This window comes from Odontesthes bonariensis, chromosome 11, assembly GCF_027942865.1.
Source record: "Odontesthes bonariensis isolate fOdoBon6 chromosome 11, fOdoBon6.hap1, whole genome shotgun sequence".
Lineage (NCBI taxonomy): Eukaryota > Metazoa > Chordata > Actinopteri > Atheriniformes > Atherinopsidae > Odontesthes > Odontesthes bonariensis.
This window is the reverse complement of record NC_134516.1, coordinates 16,819,342-16,845,761: the sequence shown is the minus strand read 5'-3', so window position 1 is coordinate 16,845,761 and position 26,420 is coordinate 16,819,342. Positions and strand designations below refer to the sequence as shown.

The 26,420-nt window shown below is 41.0% G+C and overlaps 1 protein-coding gene across 6 annotated transcripts in view; it reads right to left on the bottom strand.

Moving 5' to 3' along the window:
• Positions 1-26,420, bottom strand: part of ncam2 (neural cell adhesion molecule 2) — a 332,410-nt gene that overhangs the window by 44,703 nt on the left and 261,287 nt on the right. For all 6 annotated transcript variants that reach the window (XM_075477736.1, XM_075477734.1, XM_075477731.1 and 3 more), the window contains exons 6-8: positions 22,085-22,202; positions 8,005-8,174; positions 1,017-1,162 (exon numbers count right to left, since the gene is read on the bottom strand). In XM_075477736.1, the coding sequence (XP_075333851.1) occupies positions 1,017-1,162; positions 8,005-8,174; positions 22,085-22,202 (434 nt within the window). The remainder of the gene's footprint in view (positions 1-1,016; positions 1,163-8,004; positions 8,175-22,084; positions 22,203-26,420) is intronic.

Below are 26,420 nucleotides of genomic sequence, written 5' to 3'. Positions count from 1 at the left end.
GGAACAGAGGTGAAATGACTCCAGACATGCAAAGTAAAAACATAAATAACTAAACTAAAGAAAAGCCAGCAGCCCCTCTCAATTCACACATTTCTGGTACGATTAACAAACAACAACACCAAACAACCACTTTTTTCCCTGATAAAAGATCAATCGATATGATGGATAAAACGAGAGCAGTGAAACAATTTTCCTGTTAGGTTACAGCCACTCTTACAGAAAGTGACAGAAAGCGAGTCAGACATTAAAGACCAATTTTAGGAATTAAAAAAAAAAGGCTACTTGGAAATATTGTGCACGTATAATCTCCCTGAATGGGGACAGATATGCAACTGACCTAGGCTGTGGTCAAATTGAAAGTTTTCATGAAGACTTTTAACAAAAACACCCGAATGATTAAAATGTTTTTGTTTTTTAACCCTGAAGGGGAAAAGGATAAAAAGCAGCTCACCATGAAACTTCTTTAAACATCTGTGTAGAATATCCAATATTGTTGAATATGCATTGATTTGTGTTAATATTAGAGGAATATGGAAACATGGTGAAATGAAACGTTGCTGAACAAACTTTTGTTTACTTTCTTTTTGCCGTTTCATTTTGATAATATTGCTACTTATAATTATCATCTTCGACGCTGGCGTTTCTGGAAGTCAGTCGCTTTCAATTACTGTGCTCGTTCACTGCTGTTTTTTTGGTATCTGCTTGATAAACGGGCCCACACTGTGTGGTTACTGCCCCAGATGGCGGGCTGGGGAGGAAAGATTTGATATGATTAGCTTTCTATGTAGATTATAATTTCATCCTATGTTTAGCAGACAACAGCAAATTGTTGGGGCCATTTTTCTTATCCGTTTAAAAAGAAACTCACGCATTTGAGATGCAAACTTAATGAACTTAATACATACCTCTCACGAGTTAAATCTTATTTGTTAACACTCACGCTGAAGGCGTAGCACACGCCATATGATGAAGCACACACATACATAGAGCCAGATGGACTTCTTGGCAGCTTCTACCTTGTCTCCGTCCACGAAGGTCTGGCTGTCGCTGGCTCTCCTCCAGGAAATGTCAGGCAGAGGCTCGCCCTCGGCCACACAGGAGATCATGGCGGCGCTGCCCTCTACCGCTGTCACGTTTTTCAGCTGGGTGATATGAGGCTGGACTGGAGGCCACAGGGGACGATGGAGCAGGGGTAAGAGAAACAGAGAGAAAAAAAATAGATAAGTGAGTAAAGAATAATAGATCAGAAGAGTAGAGGAATAGGTGTGAGGGCGGAGGGAGAAGACAAAAAGCGAACGCAGGAGGGAAACTGTCAAAGATGTAACTCGTAAGGGAGAGAAGATGAAGGCTATACTGTGGAGTTTAGACACTGAGCTGATGCATGACTTTGGCTCTGGCAGTATAGGCCAAAATCATTTATACACTGCAGTCATACTTTACAGGTTTGATATTGTAGGGAAGCATGGCCTCTAGTCTATTGTGTACAGAATCCACGGGCTAGATGACAACAGAAAACTGACTTTGTAGAAGTTTTTAGGCACAAAACCATTGTTCCACTTCTTTCATTTTGAATAAATAAATATTTTTGCCTGGGAAGATGCCTCCCCAATACTCTGTGATTGACTTTTGGTGCAGAGTGAGTACTAAGTGCTGATAAGTGCTGAAAAGTCTGCCGCAGAGGCCTGGTCTCCACTCAGCACCCCCTGATAAGATGCTCTAAGCAAGCCCTGACACCCGATGCATGTCAAGGGCAAAGAGCATACAACATGAATCATGGATTACTTAACCGACGGCTTCCAAAGTAGTGTGGCATCGGATCCGAAAGGAAAAGGGAGGTGAAGAGAAAATAGTGACTACTGTACTGAAGGCTTTTAACACTGCCCGAGGGAAATCTTGAGTGTGTTTGGCAATTTCACATGGCTTCAACCTTGGGGTGGAGGAGCCATCCCAGGGGATTTGGGGAGCTTGTCAAAACATGGGGACCCACAAACATACACACCAATACACACATATTACTTCCCCCACCAGCACCTTCAGTAAACAGATCAATGACCTAGGAACAGAAGCTATATAAGCACTTTAAAACCCCCCATACTGGTTAACTCCAATCGCATGACGATTAGGATTCATTTATTGATGGTCTTGTTCTAGTTTTTTATCAGTTAATATGACACATGAATCATTAAACTGCACTGGGTTGGGGGTGAGTGATGTTTGCCACTAGATATTACACCAGAGGTGGTTTGTGCTAATTAAAATTAAGCTCTCTGGAAATTGGAGAGTAAAAAAAACATCATATGGGAAGGCACATCTTTGCAAACTCAGTTACTGCGATAGGTACCACCCCTACAACTGGGTCCAAAATGACATGAAACTAAAGTATTGACTAAAAAAGCCAACAGTTTGGTCAGATTATTACGCATTTGAAACTTAAACAAAGAGTGTGTACATCCAGAATTCTTGTAACTAAGGCAGAAAGAAAGGCAGTGGCATCAAAATACTGGGCATTTAAAGCTCATTGCAGGTGTAACTTAAGAGCCAAGCTCTTATTAACTTCTACAGAGGAGCATTTGAGGGCATCCTACCTGTAAAGATCACAAACTGGCAGGGGAAAACCGTACAGCGTTACCCACCTACTGAGCATCGGAATATCGGTGAGGTGTTAAAAGATGAAAGCCACCCAGTCACAGTCTGTTCATCCTGCTGCCGCCTGGCAAGAGATACAAAAGCATCCTCTGCCACCAGACGTAGGAGTCATTTCTTTCCTCGAGCTGGAAGATGACTAAGTTTCCGATTTGGGTCAGAAACATAAAGCATAGAAGAGAAACATAAAACTTGAGCGGAAGCTTGAGTTTAAGGATCACGGGGGTCTTGTTCGTAAGTAGGGGAAGAACAGAGCAGGAGACTGGCACACTGATTGGAGCAGCGTCTGCAATTAAGTGGACACAATACCATTCTTTTACTGTGAACAGGGACCCCTAAGAAATGCGCTTCCTCTGAGGGCTGGCTGGGCTCACCCTTAAGGATAGGAAGAGGAGCTCTATTATCCGAGAGCGGCTCAAATTAGAGTCCCTCCTCTGTATCACAAGGAGCCACGAGAGGCAATCTGAGCGTCTCGTCAGGATGTTCCGAGGACATGTTTTGGTCATGTCCCACGAGAGGAAGGCCACAGGCAGACCCATGACCAAGAGATCAAATATCTCTGGCTTGGAATGCCCCCTTGGAGTCCCTCCAGAAGAGCTGGAGGTGGCAGATGAGGAGATGGAGATCTGGGGACTGCTGCCAACCGTTGCCCAAACCTGGTCCCAGTTAAGTGTCAGAAAATGGATAAACAGACTGGATAATTCATTCAGTCTTTTCTTGTAGTGTGTATGAATAGGCAATGGTTTATTAGGTGGAATAAGAAACAGCCTAAAAACGACACGGTTTGTTTCTTGTGCAAAACATTAAGCTTTGCACCCATTGTGGTCTCAATTATGAATATAGAGGATCTTTATCATGTTGTGTGTCAGTTGTTGGGTCGTTCTCTGTGTGTTAAGCCAAATAAAATCAAATAAAACGTGAATAGGGCTTTAATGAATGTGATTGGACTTCAATTCTGCCTCATCGAGAAGCATTGTTCCAGCTGTGACCCAACAGGTGGGACGGATCAAAGTACAGAAATTATATGAACACAAACAAACCCGAAAACTGCAGCAAGCAGCAAGCAGCAGTAACAAAAACAACCACGCCAGTGTGTCTCAGGTCTTAACAAGTCAGATTTGTTACCAAGCGTGTTTCTAAAACAAATCAGCGCCATTTAAAGCCCATTCAGCATCAAGTGTATTCTCCCTGATCATAGAGCAGCAATCTGCTTGATTCTGTTTTGTGTCGAGACAAAAAGGACGCCGAACAGAGAACAAGTGAAATTACCTCAACCCATTGCCAGAGTCTCTACAAAGCCTCACAATGAGGCTAAATGACTGTTACCGTGATTTCTGCGGAGGGGAAGATGTGAGGACTATCTACATCTATTACACCTCTTGTAGGAGTTTTGTATCAGAAACTCATCACAGTAGTGAGACTGGTTTGAACCAGTTTTCCATCATCACCTTATCTGAGTATGCTTTGCCACCAATGGCTTTCATCATGCAAATATTTAATAGAAAATGCCTCACTCGTCGAGCATGGTGAAAATATCCTTATGCAGGGAAATTCAAAGTTTTGGGTGTTTTTACTGGTTGGAGTTGATTTTTAACAGTCTGATTTGTGAATTTAAGTTTCTCTTTGACCTACTGTAATCAAAAACAGGGTGATTTGTTAATCACTATAATCAAATCTGATCATATTAATTCTAGGTTAATTATCACAATTATATTTGTGAATATTAGCAATTAGCAACTTGCAGTGTGCGCTGTGACACAGGTTCAATCTTCCCCGTAACCGATGAAAAAACCCCACTCGTGTCCAAAAAGGGAAGAAAAATGGACAGTTCAATTCTTTGTTTGTTCATTCTTTTCCAATGCAGACTGTTTAGAATAGCTGCTTTCACACAACTCAAGCTTGAAAAAGCTCCCATTTGAAGATAAACTGTATTTGTATTCTCCCTGCAGGAATATTTGACATTTCAGAAAGCTCTTATCCCACCCACTGACAGATATCAGAACGTAAAATGTGGACTGCATCTGATAATGATAATGTGTATATTTGTTATTTAAGCCCAATGTAAAAAAAAAACACAAAGAAAATGTCAGTTTGGATTCTCCCCCGTCTTCCCGTTCCAAATGTTAAACGGGAAAAACCCACAGTCGGGGAGATTCTGCTGCACGATACATCACGAGTTTATGATTTTCACTTCATTGCATGATCAATCTATCTGGTGAAAAGCGAAGCAATTGGCTTTTCTTGCTTATTTGTTTCTTTCGCTCATATATTTGTCTCAAAGAAGACGGGATAGGATGTCAGGAGTCTGCACCCATCAGTGGATATGAGAGAGAAGAACGCCACGATGTGTTCAGCCGACTTGTTCAGATTACATGAAAAGCCATTAAAGGAGACTCTGTGTTTCACACACAACTGACAAAAGATCTGAAAATGAATAAATAAACAAATAATTCAAACTACTAAGCAGCAGAGTTCTGCAGAGTAAGATTGTGACGGCAGAGAGAGGGATATTTGATCTTCTTCCATGACAAATTTCTCCCTGTGCTGATTGTTGCTGGAAAATAGTGGAATTTATAAAGGAGCCTTTGGCTCTTTTACACAAACCTGACATTTGCTGTTGATGCTTCAGGCAGCCGGAACATTCTTACTCAATCAAATGGTATTGTTCGCTGTTGTCAATATTTCGGGCTGGAGAGGCTATATCTAAAAAATCTCAGAAATAGTCAGAAATATACATTAACACGAAACAAACATTGCTATGATGTTGAGCAGTTCATGTGGTGTTCAGTCCATCTTTTTTAACTCTTCACAGCTTAGCTCTAGAGCTTCCCACTTTCCACTATCGAGGCATACATCTGCCTGCATAAGGACGTGTGGTTGATGGCAAATGTCAGAGTTAAACCCAAGCCACAGAGCAGAGAGAACTGTCCGCATATGTGCAAGAGGCACAGATCTACGGAAGGACTCAAGAACACTTTTGGTTGGGTAACCAACAATCCAGGTTGCTGTGTACTGTGCAAAACTACAAGGCCACTGATGGTGGCATCAGAGAAAAAGTTAGCCAGTCCCTAAAGTCAGTTTTGAGTGAGCTCAAAATTCAATGGCAATCCACTGAATAACAGATGAGATATTTTCAGCTTGCGATGAACGGGTGGAGGAACTCATCGAGTGTCCCTCGAGCGCCGCTGTTAGCATGTCTAACCAAGAGGTGCAGCGCGCGAGATATTCCCCAACAGTGTGGAGTTATTTCCTACAGCCACGCATGCCTCTGAGCCTGGGAGCGAGACGAGTCGAAATAATCCCCGAAGAATGACAGAATTCGAGCGTTTACAGCTCAAAGGCTGCTCAGGAAGGCACACTGTGCTGGTTCTGAGCCCCCAGATATAGAAGTGCTGAAGCTGATAAACGTGTAACAAAAATGAACAGGCTTCAATCAACCCTCTCTGACCCATTTGTGGTGACATGTAATAATCGGTCTTCATAAACTTGTGAAAATGACACCTAACTTTTTTCTTTTGGAGAACTGCTGTTGAACGTGACGCGATGGGGCTCATGGGGGGGGGGGTGACTATCAATGAACGAAGAGCCCACACACACACACACACCTGCACTCATCTCATCCAACTTACAGTAAATATTTTCATCCGGAAATTCGCTGTCAAGGATAATAAAACTAACTTACAACTCCATCTCTCTGCTGCGCAGTCAAAAGCAGAGCTGCTTCCTCCCCCTTAACTTCTTCATTTAAATGTGCATTTTGAGGAACAAGCGCCTCTCACATCTCGAAAGGATGTTGATGACTCGAGCAAAGACCCCCATATATTTTCATGAGCAGAATATCAGAGTGATCTGTGAGGAAACAGCCAGCAGGTTTATGAAAATATAAATTGAAATTTTTTATGGGGGCTGCAGCAACAGAATTATGAAGCAATAAATGAAATATTTCTTTTCCGGACGAATAGATCACACAGACGCCACCATTACTGGTGAGGGCTGAGGGGCCATGTTTTGGACATTTATGCTTCTGAAAAACTGTTTTTGTATGAAATGGAATTTGTGAATGTCGTCACGATAAAACTTTATGGGTAAACATAAAGCACTCTCCACAGTCACAGACAATGCTATTACATTTGCAATCTCTTGGAGGTGCACAAAACACCAGATAATGGAATGGATTTTTTCTTTTTTTTTTCTTTTAAGTTATTTTAGGTTTCATTAGAAAAAAAAAATTGCGTTTACACTTTTCTGTGTTTTTGGCAGAGCCCCACCTTTCAGTTGGGTTAGTGTGAAAAATGTAAATAAGAACAGGGTGTAATGAATTAGAATCATTTCAGCTCCATGTCTAATTTGAAATGATGCAAGGCAAAAAATGAAATTTTAGAAGCTAAGATTATTTTTAAATTTACTACAAAAGCCAGAAAAACGAATCGACTGCATCACATCATCTGTGAGTCGGATAAATGTAATCTGGACGAGCAAAATGTTTTTCCACTTTTGAGTGTGATTTGGCTTTACCTTACAAATATACCAGCTGAAAAAGACACTGTAAATAAGTGCCTTCACAGACATACAGGTTTCCCATCCCATGTGCAGTAATGGGCAGAAACTGGACGATTCTTCTCTTTAGCCCAAAGTTCTAGATATAAACTATAATTCTGGAACTTTGGTTCACTGACAATTGCTTTCCTGAGCCCATGAAGTGATTTCAACTGCAGAATCATGCCTGCTTTTAAAGTTCAATCAATTTTCAGTCTCGCCTCCTGTGTACAGATAAATAGATTAACGGAATCTTTTAAGGACTTCTTTAGCAGATTGATTTAACTTGGAAATTCTTAGCATTTAAATCCATAGACCAGTGGAATAATTGGCCCGGAAAGTCTCTCACAGAGGGGTGGATATCACCCTGATTTTACTTTAAAAGTCACTCTGAGAGCCTCTGTTTTTCTTTCTTATTTCAGCCAAACAATGTAAATTACCTAATTTAATGAGCTGTGAGATGTTCCACTGCATGTCTTTTTTAGCTTGAAACAACCTTTACAGTCTTTTGCTGTTACTTCCCAAACTTTCATGTATTGTGTTGTTGTCGTCAAATTTATATGATGATTTGCAAATCATTGAAAGCCATTGATCCAACTATTTGGATCATGGGGTTGTAGTTCATAGCTTCATTAAAGTGTATTTAAAAATAGTCATGATGAACTCTTAACAATACTTTATAAAGGAAGGTTTATGTTGGACAGAAAAATGACAAGAGTGCAACAACAGTTATTGGTCATCTCAGGCTGCTTGTGTTTTTTCCTTGGTTCTAATTTTGGGAAAGACCGTGTGAGGCCCTGCGTCAGTGATGGTCACCATCCTTACCGAACACTTTGAGGAAAAGCTCTCTTTCCTGAGATCCCGCCTTATTGGTGGCTTTGCAGGAGTAGGTCCCTCCGTCGACCTGTCGGATGTTGCGGATGGTTAACATGCTCCGCCCACCTTCCAGCCTGTTGAGAATGTACTTCTCCGATGGCTCCAGCTGCTGCCCTTTCCTGCACAAATTAAAAGCAGAGGTATCAGACACAGACAATCTTATTGACCACCTTACACACAACTAAGCTCACACAGCAATGTGAGTTTGATGTTACAGATGTGTATTATCTGCACTTTGAGGGTCAAACGATCCATTAAAAGAGAGGTTAAGTGCAGGAGGCTTGGCTGTGAGGCTGTTTCTATCTGTAGCACATAAACAGATGAAAGCACTTTTTTATAGGGTTTTATAGGCTTATCCTATCTTTTGATCTCTCAAACTGTATTTACATAGCACTTTTCATACAACTTTGCAGCTCAAAGTGCTTTACAGAACAACAAAATACGCCCAAAAAGCCCAAACATAGTCCCTCTTGCTCTCACACACACAAACGCACACACAGATCATGACTGAACCCATCATAGAAAACATAAAAAAACTGAACTGATGAAGTGTTAAAGCCAGGCCAAAAAGGTGTTTTTTAAAAAAAAAATTGGCTTTAAAAGCATCAACATTCTCTCCCATCCTCGGGTCCTCAGGAAGGCTGTTCCACAGACATGGACCATACTGACAGAAAGTTGTCTCACCAAAGGTTTTACTTCTGAATTTAGAAACAATTAAAAAACCCTGGCCTGAAGACCTGAGAGTTCTAACAGGCTTCCAATATAAAAGCAGTTCTGAGAAATGAGGACAAGTAGCATTAAGAAGCTTAAAACTAGTAAAAACTTTAGTCCTATCTCTCAGACAGGAGCTTCTCTGTCCAACTGGGCCAGTACTCTTCGGCCACTTACCCCCCAAGTTGTGGAGTGCCGCAAGGTTCTGTTTTAGGCCTCCTCCTCTTATCGTGATATATGTTGCCCTTGGGATCCATTACAATATCTCTTTTCATTGCTTTGCCGATGATGTACAAATCTATTTACCCCTAAAGACAAATGAGCGAGCCTCTGTTCAGGCTCTACTAGATTGCCTTAAAGATATCCAGACTTGGATGGAAGTAAACTTTCTGTCTTTGAACAAAGGCAAAACTGAAATAATTTTATTCTGTCAACAAAATCTGCTAGATGGATGTGACAGTGCCATTGGCTCCCTTAAGTTTCATTGTTATCCTTTTGCAAGGAACCTTGGTGTTATCCTAGAAAGTAACTTTAGGTTTGATAAACAGATATCCTATATAGTCAAGACAAGCTTCTTTCAACTTAGACTGTTGGCAAAAGCAAAAGCTTATCTCCCAGGAAATGTCCTTGAAAGATTAATTCACACTTTTATTACGTCACGTTTAGATTATTGTAATTCCTTGTTTGTTGGGCTTGACCAGAAAGCATTGCGCCGTTTGAAGGTCGTTCAAAATGCTGCTGCCCGCTTGCTGACTGGAAAGAAAAGGCGTGAACACATTACCCCTGTCCTTGCCTCTTTACACTGGCTGCCTCTTAATTTTAGGATTCAGTTAAAGATTTTATTAATTGCTTTTAAATGTGTAAATGGTTTGGCACCACCTTATTTATCAGAGCTTCTACAGCTCCAAAATTCTGCTGGGGCACTTCGGTCGTCAAACCAGCTGCTCCTGGCAGTACGTAGGTCCAGGCTCTCCACTCGTGGAGACCGAGCCTCCTAAGCTGTGGAACAGCCTACCTCTCCATGTTAGAGCTGCACAGTTTGTTGAGCATTTTAAAACACTCCTCAAAACGCATCTCTTCTCCTTGGCGTTCACTCCCAGTTGAGCTAGGAATCTTGGCTCTCTCGCCTTCTTTTTATCCCTCTTACTCTCTTTTAGTTTCATTTTTAATCTTAATTTGTTTTATATTGAATGATTAGTATCCCTTGTTTTGTATTTGTTGTTATAGTGTTGATGATTATTTTTATTATGCTTTTGCTTCTGTACAGCACTTTGGTCGACTGAGGTTGTTTTAAATGTGCTATAAATGTGTCTATAAATAAACTGTGACTATGACTAAAAGAAACTTAAAATCTATTCTGAGGGTGACAGGTAGCAAATACAATAGTTTTTTTTTTTAGGGAGGCCAGAAAGTAGAGCATTACAGTAATCGATTCTGGAGGAAATAAAAGAGTATGATAGAGAAACTGTCGTATTCTGGTAATATTATTAGGATGATAAAAAAAAACAGTCTTAGCTATGCTTAGAACATGTTGCACAAGATCTGTTTTAGAGGGATTCGTTGTCAGTAATTGCAGATGTGCTGACAGTTTCTCTATCTGGGCTTCATTACCAATAAATAAAACTTCTGGTTCCTTCAGGTTGAGCTGTAAAAGGTTTTCTGCCATCCACGTTTCTATATGAAATATACAATTTAAAAGAGAGCCTATAGGCCCAGGGTCATCAGGTGACACGGCCATGTAAAGCTGGGTGTCATCAGCATAACTTTGGAAATTAATGCCACGTCTCCTCATGACATTTCCTAGGGGGTAGCATATAAAGATTAAAAAGTGTTGGACCTCAAATTGAACCCTGAGGGACACCAGAATTAATCTTACAGCTTTTGGATCATTAATCCTCCATACTTACAAATAATTATCTATTTGCAAGATATGATTGAAACCAATATAAAATTGAAACAGAAAGGCCAATAAAATTGTAAAGTCTGTTTAAAAGAATGGAGCGATCTACTGTATAAAAGGATGCGGTTAAGTCAAATAGCACTAAAACTGAAGCCTTGTTCTGATCCATACTGAATCTGAGGCCTTTACAATCTTGACTAAGGCCGTTTCTGTGTTGTGGTTAAACCCAGATGATATTTCTCATTAATGTAGTGAGAAATTAAAAAGTCATGTAACTGCTTTAAAACAAGTTTCTCTAAAATTTTATTTGAAAATGATAGATTGGATATTGGCCTTTAATTGTTCAGTGAGCAAGGATCCAAGTTACTTTTTCTTCAGACGGGGTTTCACCACAGCAGTTAATGACGCTCAGTAGGCCATCCTTAAGAGAAAAAATGATTAAATGTTTTAAAAAAAAGGTTGTTGGGAGGGGGCCTCAAAGGCAGCTAAGTTGGTTTAAGTGTAGAAACAACCAACTAACTAAACATTTTTCCTCACATGATTAAAAGGGTTCTATAGAGTTAAAATTGATTTGTTGTTGATTTCAATGATTGAATCTAATAGTTTCACTGATTAACTGGACAGCAAAGCCATCATATGTAAATATGTTTAAAGTGCCCTGAGAGGATTTCGGGATCATTACGGTTATCTTGAATAAGTTTAGCAAAGTGAGCGTGTCATGCTTGTTTTTATTGCTTTATTGTAAATGGCTGTTCAGGAAAAATTGGACCATTTCTTGTTCATCTTGTTCATTTTTTCTTCAATCTTTTTATCTCATCATTTCTCCAACGGGCCCTGTGATGGACTGTCGACCCGTCCAGAGTGTACCAAATTTATTACGCTTAAGAATTCGAAAGCAAACACATCTGCCTGATTTTCAATGTGAATATTAAAATAATCATTTCATCACGAGCCATTTAAAGTGTTGAAAGTAACTCCGCAAAAACTCACGGAGGACGGTAAACTGTCATATACAGTGTTGACGAGCCACAAAGGGCAAGATGGTTATATTCAGAAGATTTGAAATTGATTTTGATGTGTGATAACAGAATAAATCTGATCTGAATTCTTTAAATGAGTGAAACTTTTCCAGCAGGAAAAGAAACCATCATATTCTCATTCTGTGTGTGCCTTCGCAGCTCACTTGTGCCCTCATGTAGATTCTGTTATGGACTGCTGCATGCACTAAATGACTCCGGCATGGTGTTGAATACTGTGCTAACCTCACATCTTTTGGACTCTGTGGGGTAATTAATCAGGGAAAAAAGACAACGGCTAAATTGATCCGTGTCTGTATTTAAGCTTCAGAGCAGAGGCATAATGGTGAGAAGCAGGTTTGCTGCCTCCCCCGCTTGTTTATTTGCAGCTGCTTAACCAGCCATGTAATCTATAAGGTTTAAGAGATTGCTTACTTTGGAGGATGAATTTGATGTTTTTCCCATACTTATACGGATTTAGACAAACTCATGGGTGCTTTTTATGCCATCTGCATGCAAGCTGAAAGAGACCAGATTGGCTCAGTTACTGAATGTGTGTGAGATCAAACGGTGGGCAAAAGACTCCTCAAAAGGTACTCTGGTGTTTTACAAACAAGTACGGCCTAAATTTTCTCATCTATGTATACACCACATTCTAAAAGCTGGATTAACTAATATCAATATGAGTAGGTGTTGGCCGGGGCAAGAAAAGTCACTCTATCGACCACACATCAGTGTAGTTGAACTAAATGTTTTCCTTTTACAGTGCTTTAATGATGTCATCTGGCCTCAACCACATGCTCATCCCACAGCTGCTCAAATATCTGCAGAGCACCAGACTGCCTACATATAAAGTTAGTGGTGAATTTTTCTGAAAAGACCAAAAAAAAAAAAGAGAGCAAAAAGGCTGAATTTTGCATCTAAATTCACCAAGTGTACATAAAAAAAATCATCATAAAAATCATCATAAAAACACATTTTGGGACTCGTCTATCTGCATTTGCATGACCTGCAAAATATACTCTCACTATTTCAAGGACCTCGAATAAGGAGAATTTCAGACTCGGAGACAAACGGAGTAAGAGTGGCTCAGCCTCACTGTAATGCAGGAAAAGCAGTGAAGGGATAATTGAAAGTCGATGGAGGAAACACCAAAGCCAAGTAATAATAACTCTGGCGAGCCAAAGAGGAAATGAAGAGAGGTCTCATCTTTGGAATGGATCGTCCGGGACGTGCTGCAGCACTGAATGTCATTATACTGACTGACTGCTGGCAGGTACTCCATTACCAAAGATGCACAGTGGATGAGGTGAAACCTCGCAGTGACAGGAAATGCAGCTATGAGGCTGGAATACGCTGGGAGGGGTTGTTGCTTATGTGTAACCCGACTCCCTTTGTCGTGATGTACAAAATTTAATTCCACTGTATTGGAGACAGGCGCAAGACTTATTGACCTGGGAGATTGGGGGAGAATACATGGCCGGTGTCTGAGGGTGAGTGGATTCAGTGTTGCTACAGAGTTGATGCGATGCTTATCTTACAGTATCTCTAAGTTAGACAAAAGACAACATGCCACACATTAAGACACAGTGTTAGTGCTCATTAAAAGGTTCCTATTGAGGCCTTCACAACAGCAGGAGTTTAACTTCTGAAACACATTCTGATGCAACTGAAACCTCCCAATGGGCGTCTTTGAATTTGCGGTTCATTAAAACAATGGAGGACGTGTTGTCCAAGCTACTGAACTGCTCCCTCCACCAAATGAGTCTTTAGAAAATCAGTGGACGGATTAAGAGCTTAAATAATGCTCGACTCAGCGGGGAAATGCATTTGCAACCAAAAGCGACATCGTGTGAACTGCGGTTTGACAAAAGACTACGCGAGAACACGAGTGTTTTGAAAAGAAAAATTCCTCTGTGGGCCAGATTTGACCCACTGACAACATCAGGCTGAGTGTGTCCAACAGCATTTCTGCCTCTTTCATTCCAAATCTGTCCAAGAGGGTAATACGAGGAAGCAGAATCGAGATGTCTTTTTCTTCACATGAGCAGGTTTTTCAGTTAAGATGCCTTTTGTGAAATTACTACATCAGTCATAATTCGGTTTTCTATTGTTGGACACAAAAAGAGAAGTTTAAAGAAAAGGTGGCGAAAGCTATCACATGGGTGATCGCAAAGCACAAATGAACACGTTAACGTCAGCTTTCCCCGATAATCAATGTGAAATCAGTTTGTAATATCAGCCATGCTATTCATTCATTAAAGTCCTGCTTTGCTCTGAAGCTAAAAAGATAAGGTAAGATGCTCAGGAGTAAATAAATTCCATTTGTCAGGGCTGGAAACTAGAAAAAGATGAATGAGGTTTACAAAGTTGAGGTAGCTTCCAGCTGTGAAGCGTCTTCGGGCTTTGTATGTACTTCAGAGTGATGCATGTGCCTCGTTTTTTACCCCCACTATGATCGACTTCTCTTTGAAACCGCCGCTCAGAAGCTTTAGTCCTCTTTATGAGACAGTTCCACATGAAAGGCTGGAGTGACGTAACCTGGTTCTCACATCTGGAATTTTGTCGGTTGCCTAGCTGTTCTCTGCTGTGAGTAGGCGGGGATTGTATTCAAAAACCTCTCGAACCTGATTGGAGAATTCAATGTGTGTGTCACGTACTACTTCGACCAATCATATCGAAAGCGGACGTGACGCGTTGGAGCGCGACCAGTCTTTGGGTCTGTGGTGGAAAATAAACAAAACACAACAGCAGCGAGCAAAGCAGGAGCTAGCAGCAGCTAATCGTCCGGCAATGGCTGTGTTTGACTGTGTTCGTTGTCGCGCCGGATGCTACGTCATACCTGTTAACACCCCGCCCCACGATTATGATTGGCCCGGTTATGGGGTATCCGAAGACTTCGGGCTCAACAAGGCGCGCCCAGACCCTCGTGCGAGCTCACGAAGTGTAACGAAGATGCACGAAGCACGAAGGGTCTGCGTGAGAGCCAGGCTAGGAGTGACGCCTTCACCTCACTGTAGTCAGCCAATAAATCAATCAATCAATTTTATTTATAAAGCACATTTTAAATAAACGCAAAGTTCACCAAAGTGCTGTACATTAAAATAAACACAATAAAAACATCATAAAACAAAACTGTGCACATAAAATAAACAACCTAGACTGTGGTAAAAGCCAAAGAAAAGAGGTGTGTTTTAAGACGACTTTTAAAACAGGACAAGGAAGGGGCCTGCCTAATGTGCAGCGACAGCTTATTCCAGAGCCTGAGCTTCCGACTTGTTTTAGGAACCCTCAGGAGCAGCTGATCAGCTGACCTGAGGGTTCGACTGGGTGCGTAGGGCTGCAGAAGCTCAGAGAGGTACACTGGTGCAAGGCCATTGATGGCTTTAAAAGCAAATAAAAGAATTTTAAAATTAATTCTAAAATGAACGGGAAGCCAATGGAGAGATGCTAAAATCGGCGTAATGTGCTCAAATTTCCTAGTGCCAGTTAAAAGTCGTGCAGCTGCGTTTTGTACCAGTTGAAGGCGTGCGATGGAAGACCCACTAATCCCCATAAAAAGTTCAATGCAGTAATCAAGCCGAGTGGTTACAAAGGGGTGGATTACTGTTTCTAAGTGCTGTCTTGGAAGAAAGGGTTTTATTTTTGCCAACTGTCTCAACTGGAAGAAGCTAGTTTTAACCACAGCTTTAATCTGGCTGTCAAACTTGAGGTACACGTCCACTTTTACCCCCAGATCACTTATAATAGGTTTGGCGTACTGCGCCAAGGAACCGAGATCGATTGAGGGGGACTCAGAGGTGCCACCAAAGACCATCACTTCGGTCTTCTTTTCATTAAAATTTAAAAAGTTTAGAGCCATCCAAGCCTTGACTTCATCTAAACAATTTACCAGTGGCTTAAGGGAGAAGGAGTCAGCTTTTTTAAGGGGGACATAAATCTGAGTGTCATCAGCGTAACAGTGGAATGAAATACCATGTTTCCTGAGAATGGAACCCAGCGGGAGAAGATATAATGAAAACAAAAGAGGGCCGAGCACTGAACCCTGAGGGACTCCGTAAGAGAGAGGAGCAGTAGAGGACACAGAGTCACCAAGGCTGACACAGAACGTCCGATGAGACAGGTAAGACCTGAGCCATGCCAGCGCCGGGCCCCTGATGCCCACCCAATGCTCCAGGCGAGAGATCAGAATGTCATGATCTACTGTGTCAAATGCTGCAGTTAAATCCAACAGTACAAGAATAACACAGTGACCAGAGTCAGTGGCTAAAAAGATATCATTAAAAACTCTTAAAAGTGCTGATTCAGTGCTGTACAATGTTTTAAAACCAGATTGGAAAATTTCAAGCACATTGTGTTCATTTTTTTTTTTTTTAACAATATCTTTATTGAATTTTCTTTGTAAAAAAAGACATACAAGAACAAAAAAACAACGATCAAGAGAGTAAAATAATGAATAAAGTGTTCCAACATACATCGTCAGGTCCAATTTTCAAGCAGTACACACTTGATCCGTACAACAGTACCAACAGACTGAAATACAAACATGGCGGTCGGAGAGCCTCCTCTATGAAGGTGCATATTCATGAGTCCACAGAAGATATATTATATCGTATAGTCCAGAGGGGCAGGGGAAGAAAGAACTGGGTCATGCAGAAGTTGCTATACTGTTCCAGGCCCGTCCATCAGATGTGACAAGTCATTGTCCTTCATATAATTGATGAAGCGACCCCAAACGTTATGGAATACCTCCTGTCTGTCTTTGAGAGTGTAAGAGATTTTTTCCAGAGGTAAACAAGATGATAGTTCCCTAAACCACACAGCAATAGCAGGTTTACCAAAGCTTTTCCATGATAAAGCTATTGTTCTTTTTGCTTGTAAAGAGCACATATTTATAAACATTTTTTCATGGCGCTTAATCCTATAACCCTCTGGGTAAAGACCCAGCAGAAAGAGCCTAGGTTCCAGGTCCAGTCTAATTGAGAGAATCTGTTGTATAGTCAGTCTAACCTCCTGCCAGAACTCCCCCACTCTTGGGCATTGCCAGATGCAATGAAATAAGGTGCCCTTATCTACCCCACATCTATTGCAGGTGTCTGGAATATTCAAGTTAAATTTGTTTAATTTTTCTGGAGTAATATACACCCTCATCAGCCAATTATATTGTAGGAGTCTTAAACGAGTATTACACGTCCCTGTGTGGGCTGCTTTACATGCGTTACGCCAATGTTCCAGTGATAGTTCCCCCTGTAGATTTGATTTCCATGCATTAAATTTAGAGTCAGCAGAATCAGGGGAAAAGTCCCTCAGTAAGTTATAAAATACAGAGATGATGCCCTTTACAAAAGGATTTTTTGTAAACAATTTTTCCAGAATGGATAATGGAGGGCAAGACATAAAATGGGTATGGTTTGTTTTGATAAAGCACCTTAGCTGAAGATATTTAAAAAAATGTTTGCGAGGGATGTTATATTTTCTAATTAATTCTTCAAAGGTTAAAAAATTCCCATTGTTACCATAAATATCTTTTACTTGTTTTATCCCTCTATCTGCCCACAATTTGAAACCTGCATCAGCTCTCCCTGGTCTGAAGGAGCTGTTGCCCCAGATTGGGCTGAAGTAAGAGAGGGAGGGGGGGACTTTTAAGTACTTACTGACTTCTTGCCAGACTCCAATCATGTTTTTCACTATAGGATTGGAACATGATCTTTTGAGTTTTTTAGGTTCATCTGAGTATAGATAACTGGGAAATGGGAGATTTAGGGAGCTCGATTCAATATCCTTCCATGACAGTGATCCATCTGTGTTGAAGTAGAACATTAACATTCTTAGCTGTACTGCCCAAAAGTACCACCGCAAATTAGGGCACTGTAACCCCCCTCTGTCGTATGGAAGGTATAGCAAAGACAGGCGAAGCCTAGGGCGTCTATTATTCCATAGAAAATTCCTGAAAATTTTTTCCAATCTGGGGAAAAAGTTTGGAGGAGGCGGCAGAGGAATGTTCTGAAATAAATATAAAAGTTTGGGGAGAATGTTCATTTTAAGTATATTAATTTTTCCAATCAGAGAAATAGGAAGACCGGACCATCCCATGCAAGATTTGGAAATATGTGCCAACATAGGGCTGTAGTTAGCTTCTACTAAGTTTTCCAGTTTAGGAACAATTTGAATACCTAGGTAAGTAAAGGAGTCCACTGTTCTAAAATGGCGAACATAAGTGGGTGGATCCGACCTCTCCTTCGAGTTTAGAAGCATTACGGAGGATTTTGAGTTGTTGATTTTATAGCCTGAAAGTTTGCCGAATAACTTAATGAGATTCAGGAGGGATGGAATAGACCTAGCTAAGTCACTGAGGAACAGGATGACATCATCAGCGTAAAGAGCTATACGATGTTCAAGATCTCCGATACCTATACCTGTAATTCCACTATGTCCTCTCACAGCAATGGCAAACGGCTCAATTGCAATTCTAAAAAGTAAGGGGGACAGTGGGCAACCCTGTCTACAGCCTCTTTTAATTTTTATCGCTTTCGAAATATTGTTGTTTGTGATAATTTCTGCTGAGGGATCATTGTACAGAAGTTTAACCCAATTGCAAAAACCCTCCCCTAGACCAAACCGTCCAAGAATTTCAAATAAATAAGTCCACTCCACCCGATCAAAGGCTTTCTCGGCATCTAATGCCAAAAAAGCCGTGCTCGGTGCCCCTCTCTGATTGTGTAAGATGTTCAAGACCCTTCTCACGTTGTGAAAGCCATGACGCCCGGTCATGAAACCACTTTGATCTGCCATTATTAGACTTGGAAGCACAGGTTCTAGTCTTTTTGCCAAAATTTTACAGAGAATCTTCAAGTCTGAATTCAGGAGACTGATCGGTCTCATATTTTCACACTTATCGTTAGATTTACCTGGTTTCGGAAGAAGAGTAATCAGAGCACCTCTCAGGGAGGGAGGAAGTATCCCATTTCGAAGGGATTCTAAAAACATTTCCAAGAGGGGAATTTTAATTTTTGTTTCAAATTTTTTGTAGATATCTATGGGCAGACCATCAGGGCCTGCTGCTTTTCCAGATTTCATGCATTTTATTGCTGACGTGATTTCCTCTACTGTCATGCAAGCCCCCAACGCTGACCCCTCACCCTCCTCTAGTTTGGGAAAATTAAGATTATCTAAGAGTGACCATGAACTCCCATCCACCTGTCCTCCAGTTATTTCAGAGCTGTAGAGTCTTTCATAAAAGTCCCTGAATTTATCATTTATGGCCACCGGGTCTGCGATGCACTCCCCCTTTTCATTCTTAAGATTGGTAATAGATCTTTCAACTTGAAGTTGTTTTAAGCGCCAAGCTAAGATTTTACCTGCTTTTTCTCCTTGATCAAAGAAACTTTGCTTAAGTTTTAAAAGGTTAGCAGCAGCCTTGGAAGCCGAAATTTCATTATACTGTGCTCTCAATAATAAAATGTCTTGATGAATCTTAGAACAGGGGTTTTTAAAGTAAATGTCCTCCATATTTCTAATTTTTGCTTCTAATAACAGAATTTTTTGTTTGGCTTTTTTAGATTTAGAGCTAGTGAAATTAATTATCTGGCCTCTGAGGAAGGCTTTAAAGGCTTCCCATCTGGTGCATGCCGATGTCTCGTAAGTATTAATCATGGAGTAATCGTCTATTTGTTTTCCAAGAAAAGTTATTAGCTCTGTATCCTGGAGCCATTTGTGTTGAAATGTCCATTTGGGGGGGTCACGTCGCCGTCCCGGACCCAAATATATAAGGTTATTTGTGGCATGGTCTGAAATTAGAATGCTGTCATAATTACAGTCTTTGATTTTGCCAGTTAAACTGGCTGAAATAAGAAAATAGTCAATTCGTGAGTACGAATGGTGAGTTTTGGAAAAGCAAGAGTACATTGCTGCATCAGGGTTTCTATCTCTCCAGATGTCTCTCAGATTTAGATCCTTAATGAATTGATGAATAATTTTTCTGCTTTTGCTATGGGATGGGTTTGAATGTGATGATCTGTCTTTGTTGGGGTCAAGTGTACAATTAAAGTCCCCAGCAACAATGTATTGTCCATTAAGTGATGCTAAGGTCAGAAACAAGTTATTAAAGAAATTTGGGTCATCGTTATTTGGGGCATAAATATTAACAAAATTGAGACATTCTGTGTAAAGGGTACCTTGAATTATCAGAAATCTGCCACATTTGTCTGATATTACCTTAGTGACAATCAGTGGAATAGACCTATGGATGAGAGTCATGACCCCCCTCGCCTGAGAATTGAAAGGTGCTGAAAAAACTGTCCCCCGCCACCTCCTCCTTATTCTAGAATCCTCCTTCTTTGCCAAATGCGTTTCCTGTAGGAAAATGATATTAGACTGAATATCTTTTAATCTCCCCATTACTTGCTTTACTTTTTTGGGTTTTTGCAATACATTGTGTTCATTTAGAAAGTCCTTGAGCTGACAGTAAACAATCTTTTCTAAAACTTTAGAAAGGAAGGACAATTTGGAAATGGGCCTAAAATTGGCCATGACAGCAGGATCCAGACCAGGTTTTTTTAATCAGCGGCTGTACCACTGCATGTTTAAAAAGTACAGGAACCACTCCCGAACCACACGCATAAGAGCAGAGTCGCACACCTTTGCTTTTCTGACAGATTCAGCATCCTTCATGGGCTTTTTGTCTACAGTAAACTGCTGTGTAATGTTGACTGAAAGACTTACCTTGTGGAAAAAATGAAAATAACAATGACTATTATCAAACAACCAATGGGCAAGGATATACGGAGTTACAACTGAACTTAACAATACTTGTCTTGTACATTATTTTCATAGATTTATTGAGCATTTTTGTAAACGTTGTAATAAACTCGATATTTTAAAAACGTACAATAAGCTTCACACCAGAGTACATTAACGATAAATAAAAGAAAAAGCCTGGTGTCCTTTGGGCAGTGCTGAAAAACAGACGCGTGGTATGTGTCATCTATAGACATTTCATGGATAATTCTGACGTTTTTGGGGGTTTATATCCCCCTTTTTCAAATCACATATACCTACGGTTTGTTTTCAAAGCACCGCCCGATTTTTCTTTGCATATTTTCCTTTAGTTCCTCGACGGCAGCCAGTGATTCCCATTCGGTTCAGTTCAGTGGAAGAAACAACTAGCAGAAACCTGAGGTAGAAACTGCCTTAAGAAATGTCTTATGTCACCGGTTTGCTTCTGCAGTTCACATTGTTTGCCGATAAAATCCCAAAAATACTCTAAAGTTCTTTTAAATAAACTGCTACGAGTAATTTAAATGTTTGACTGAGGTCTAAAAATCCGTAGGATGACTTAACAAGGGTCTCTAAAATTGTCCATAGGAATGAGTGTGAGCGTGTATGGTTGTTTGTCTCGTTTGTCTCTGTGTGGCCCTGTGATGGACTGGCGGCCTGTCCAGGGTGTACCCCGCCTCTCGCCCATTGACCGCTGGGATAGGCTCCACCCCCCCGCGACCCAACCGACGGATTCAGCGGTATAGAAAATGGATGGATGGATGGATGGACTTAACAGGGGAAAAATAAATGCATAGCATCATAGGAACATGGGATGACCTTCAGTGGAATCCCAGTAAAGTGCCATCAACAGATGTTCGGGTGCAAAGAGCTTGTCACGACTGCCCGATGAGAGGGTGCAAGCTAATTACTTCATGTCGAGCAATGGAGAGTATAGCAGGGTGTCAATTGCTCTTCAGGTGCACATTTTCATTCTTTTGCCACGTGCCATGTGCTATTATTGCGCTAATGATGAAGGGTAATGTGTGGGGGCAGGTTTCAAATTCCTCATTTGGAGCTGTAAAAGGAAACCTAGTTGATCTGTAACCAAGATGTGCACATATAGAAATAAAGGCTGAATACGTCTGTAATCATAGTGGCAAATATATGCTAACTTTTGCTCTGGGGTTTTCCAAATGGTTTGGGTTAGGGAACTTGCTTGTAAGTAATCTTAATTTTTGCAACATACTTAGTCAGTAGCATTCTCCCACCTTAGGAAAAGCTTGGTCCTTTCCTTGTGCAAAAGGCATCTAACAATTGTTTTCAGACTTTGATGCTGAAGACTGAGCCAGCACAGAGCTCTCATTTCATCCAACACTTATAGGATAGACTTAGATGCCAATGCAAGCATGGTTTTATCATCTGACATCAGTGTTGAATCTCAGTAATGCTCTTGTGGCTGAAAGCGAGCAAATCCCTCTAACCAGGCTCCAAAATCTCGTGGGAAGCCTTCCCAGAATAGTGGATGTTGCTATAGCAGCAGATTACTGCTCGTGTGTCGGAAAAGCCTGGTGCTTTCCTGTCAAAAAAATCCCTCTGAGTTGTATGTCAAGGATCAATAATGGGGATTGTAGAATGTAGACGATACCTGTGCCATGTGACCACAGGGTCAGGAGACCCAGAAGTGATGCAAGTAAAGGTGACTGATTCCTGGTAGTCGGCTGTGGCATTGAAGGACTGCTGGAACACTGACAGCACCGGAGGGACTGCAGACACAAAAACAGAGCAAGAAATCAAACAAACTGTATTTAGACCTTGAAGTTAATTAGATGAATAGACAAAGAGTATATTCTGCAAGAAATGTTAGTTTTCCAACAGCTAGGCACTGCAGGGTAACACTGGCCTTGTGAGCGTCCTGTGAGCACTTTGTGAATATGCTTCTTCTGTTGGTAATCCCCATGAGGATTTCCCAGAACACTTTGACCCAGCTTTGGTGAAAACACACAGGAGCTGAACACAGCGGTGGAAAACAATTACGCTATTGTCCGATTCTGAAATGCTCGGCTAAACCCACTTGAACAATGGCGAGACAGAAAATGTGTGTTTCAGAATCAAAAAACAACTGCGACATCTGTGTTAAAAGACCCCCCAAAAAACACTATTTTCCTGCAGTGTCTGCACAGTCGCTGCTTTGGTGTTAAGGTTAGTGGCTAAAAGGGTATTCAAATCCAAACTGTGAAACACAAATCAACACTTTAAATGTCATCGTAACAGCATCTATTTACATAAATATAACAACGCTCTCAGTCAACGCAGTGGGTTTAGTCTTTTTCAGAGGAATACTAGAATAAAAGTGTGAGTCCCAGATCACCAGTTTATTCTTCACTTTGAAAGGACTGGAAACAAACGCATCACACAAAATTGATGTTTAATTCATCACCTTCTTTTTTTTGTCTTCAATGGCAGCCGTGAGTCTTCATCCATGAAGTCTTTTCTGAGATTAAAGGGTTTGAGTTCATTAATGTTTTATGCTGTTTAAGCAGTCTGGTTTTTGTTACCATGCCCAGATAGAAGCAATGGAAAGCACGCTTAAGTTCACTAAAAATCAACCCTAAAGGTGACATATTTGGTGAAAACAAGATAGGTCCCAAAATGGAACCTTGAGGAACACCACTGCATTGCAGTGGAAAAGTATTCACCCATGTCTATGCACACAGCAGCTGAAGCCTCTGAAGTGCTGTTCGAGGAAGTTTATTGTTTATTATACACTGTCAGTCCATTGTTTGAGAATAGTCCCTAAGTTCTCCACTGGGTCAAACTTACCCTAAGATTGCCTTAGTGGATTTTGAGGCAAGCAAACAAAGCAGTGGAATATTTGAATTTATGAAACTGGCAGCTCAACCTTAAAGGTAGGGTAGGAGATCCTGGATTTTGAGTCCAGCGAAGCTGCATTTTAAAAATACATAGGTAAAACGTCCCAACCCTTTTCTTCACTTTCCCCCCGAAGGCACGCCTCTATAGTACATGACCGCGCACGAGCACGAAGGTGCACGAGCGCTGTTCTGACAGCAAGCATCGATCGTTGCCGTATTTAGTATTTAGTTTATGCTAACTATACGTTTAATAATGCTAGGTGCTAGCCAAACTGGCTCTAGTTTAGCTTCCTGCCAAGCTTCGTTCACAGAGCAGGGTACGCGCACAGGGGGAAGGAGGGGGAAGGAGGGGGAGGGGGAGGGAGGAGCAGATTGCAGTTTGATAGACGGCATCAGAATCCAATCATTGTGAACGGTCCGTTCACAATGATTGGATACTGTTTTTCCTAGATTGTACGTTCTAGAGGCCACTAAAACTTTTCATATTTGTGTCAAAACTTTCAATTAATTGGTTGCAATGGGGGTGTGAAGAGTATTTCAAGCAATATGTAAAAAAATGTTCCAGAAAAAGATCCCCTACCCTGCCTTTAATAACACCAGCCTGCACCTTTACCCTCCCTGTACCCCCGAATCCTTCTGTTCCACAAACAAGATCCACCAAGACTTAATCTTATTACATCAGTCTACAAAAAAAAAGACAAAAAAAAAAAAGAAAAATAAATGTCTTCGCTTTCTTTGAAATTTTGAGTTACTCGGTGGTGGTTTCAGTGTCTGACAGCGTGAATTTGATTGACCCATTTTGCGATTGTTACATATTGTTGGGGGGCCCATTTTTACCTAAAGCGGCCTCATAATTATGCACACTCTAATATGGGGCATCAATCAAAGTAAGCAGCTTGTGTCGTATTGTACATGTGGCGTACGAGCAAAGTGAAACACAAGGAGGTCAGCACTTTGTTTTTCCAGTTCCTGCTCGAGTCTGCACTGCAGCAGGAACAAACTTTAAAGGTCAGAACTGAAACCAATATATCTGACATGATTTTATTTTATGTAAAAAAAACAAAAAAAACCTCTATGTACTGTGCACACCATCTGGCTTTAATTCCTATATCCTTAATCATACTGTTTTCTTTAGATATTCACCATTTTTATGCTCAACTGTGGTTGTTCATTTCTTCAGAAATCCAAACATGACAGCGTGTCCATGTACTGTAACTAGAGCCCTTCTTGCTAATCTTTCCCAAACAGCAGTATGGATCAAAAGCAGAGGTCTCGATGGCTTTATCGGGAGCGCATGGTGAGTGTTGTCAGTGACGCGCAGTGTGTCCCTGTCATCCAATCAACCGAGGGCTGTCATTTTGTCATTCAGTAGAAGGAGAGCAAAGGAAGAGCAGGCCCTGCCGTCTCTTTTTCATTCCCCGTCGCACTGACGAGGGAATGACAGGTTGATGGCCCAAGTATGTTTATGAAGCATCTCAACCCATTTCTCAAGCCTGTATTTACTCTTTGCCTCTGCTCCCACGGCAGCTGCTCTGCCTGCGCCCTTCCTTGTCCAATCTCAGGAAGTGATTAAGCATGTTTGGAGCAGCTCATTGGAGGCTCAGGAGTGTTTACTCCTCCAGGCTGGGCGTAGGACAATCAAAAAAAAAAAAAAAAAAAAAAAAAAAGGTGAGAATCAAATAACCTGAATAGAGGGCCGAGTCTGAGCCTGTGATAAAGCAGCAATTTGTGATCAGCCTTGCAGATTATACCGTTACTGGAGGACTCCAAAATCACCCACAACTGTTGTGGGTGCTCTGTGGTTTAAGAGCTACAGTATGAGCCATGAACCGGGCCAAGTTTAATTGGTGTTTTTGTGGAATTCAACATCTGTCTCCACCAGCCCAGTCAAATTCACATTTTTAGAAAACAACAGAAAGGCGCAAGACGGTGATCCTCTCAGCAGCATGCACAAGCTCCCGAGCCAAGACACGACAACGTGGGTACGTGCCATATTTGTCAACGAGCCCACCAGCCCCACCTACTGTACTTGCATAATGAGATCTGATTACACTGTGTGCAGAATCAGGATAAGGCGTATTTATGCCAGGTGTCGGTGCAAAAGCCTGTGATCACATGTTATTAGCCAAATAATTTATCTTGGTACACACCAACCATTCCAACCCATTAGTGTAAACGAGGTTTAAACTTGTTAAAAATGTAATTGCGTTTCATTTCTTCCACCGTTAATAACTCAAGATGATGAGCTACTAAAATGAGACGAGTTTTGTTTACAAACACAGATTTGTTGGTAATTAGATGGAAATGTTTTTACAAAAACAAACAAAAGGTTAAAAAAAAAAAAACATGACACCAAGATTTCCACTAATTGCTCTGATGAGGCCCGACTTTCCTTAAGATACCAAATCGGGTCTTTCACAATTTGTCTAAGACGACAAGTTTTCTAAGATGTCTTACGTAGCTCTCAGCCATCGTGGTCAGTTTAGCCACTTGGACTCAGGAGTACCTCAGAAACCATTTTTGTTCAACGTAGTCCATATCTTCGCATTGAGAGATGTAACCTGAAACTGTGTTACACAAAAGGAAAGCTCTGTGGGCACGAGCTCATCTCAGAGGGACAGAAGGACAGTGGACGGTCCACAATTCAGATTTTGGGAAAAACCTGACATCTGTTTCTGCAAAAGCCAGCATCTGTGAAGGTATGGGGGTGCATCAGAGCGTATGGGGGTATCATTAATGCAGAGGTGGATATTGGAATCTGGGAGAGACATTTCTTACCATCAACGAAGGAGTGTTGTTTTTTTTTTTTTTAGCAGGACAATGCCAGACCTCATTCTGCACGACTTCCAACAGAGTGTGTGTGCTTTACTGGCCTGCCTACTATTAATAATGCATGGTCCATCATGTGGAGGAGAGTCAGATAATGATGACCAAAGACTGCTGAGCTTTTGAAAAATCTAGTATCCAGCACGAATGGACATGAATTGCTTTTTTGCCAAACTTCAACTGTTCGTGTCCTCAGTTCCCAAACAACTTAAAAAAAAATATATATATATATATATATATATATCAAAAGTACCCTGATCCCAGGTTTTTGGCATCAAATTTTAA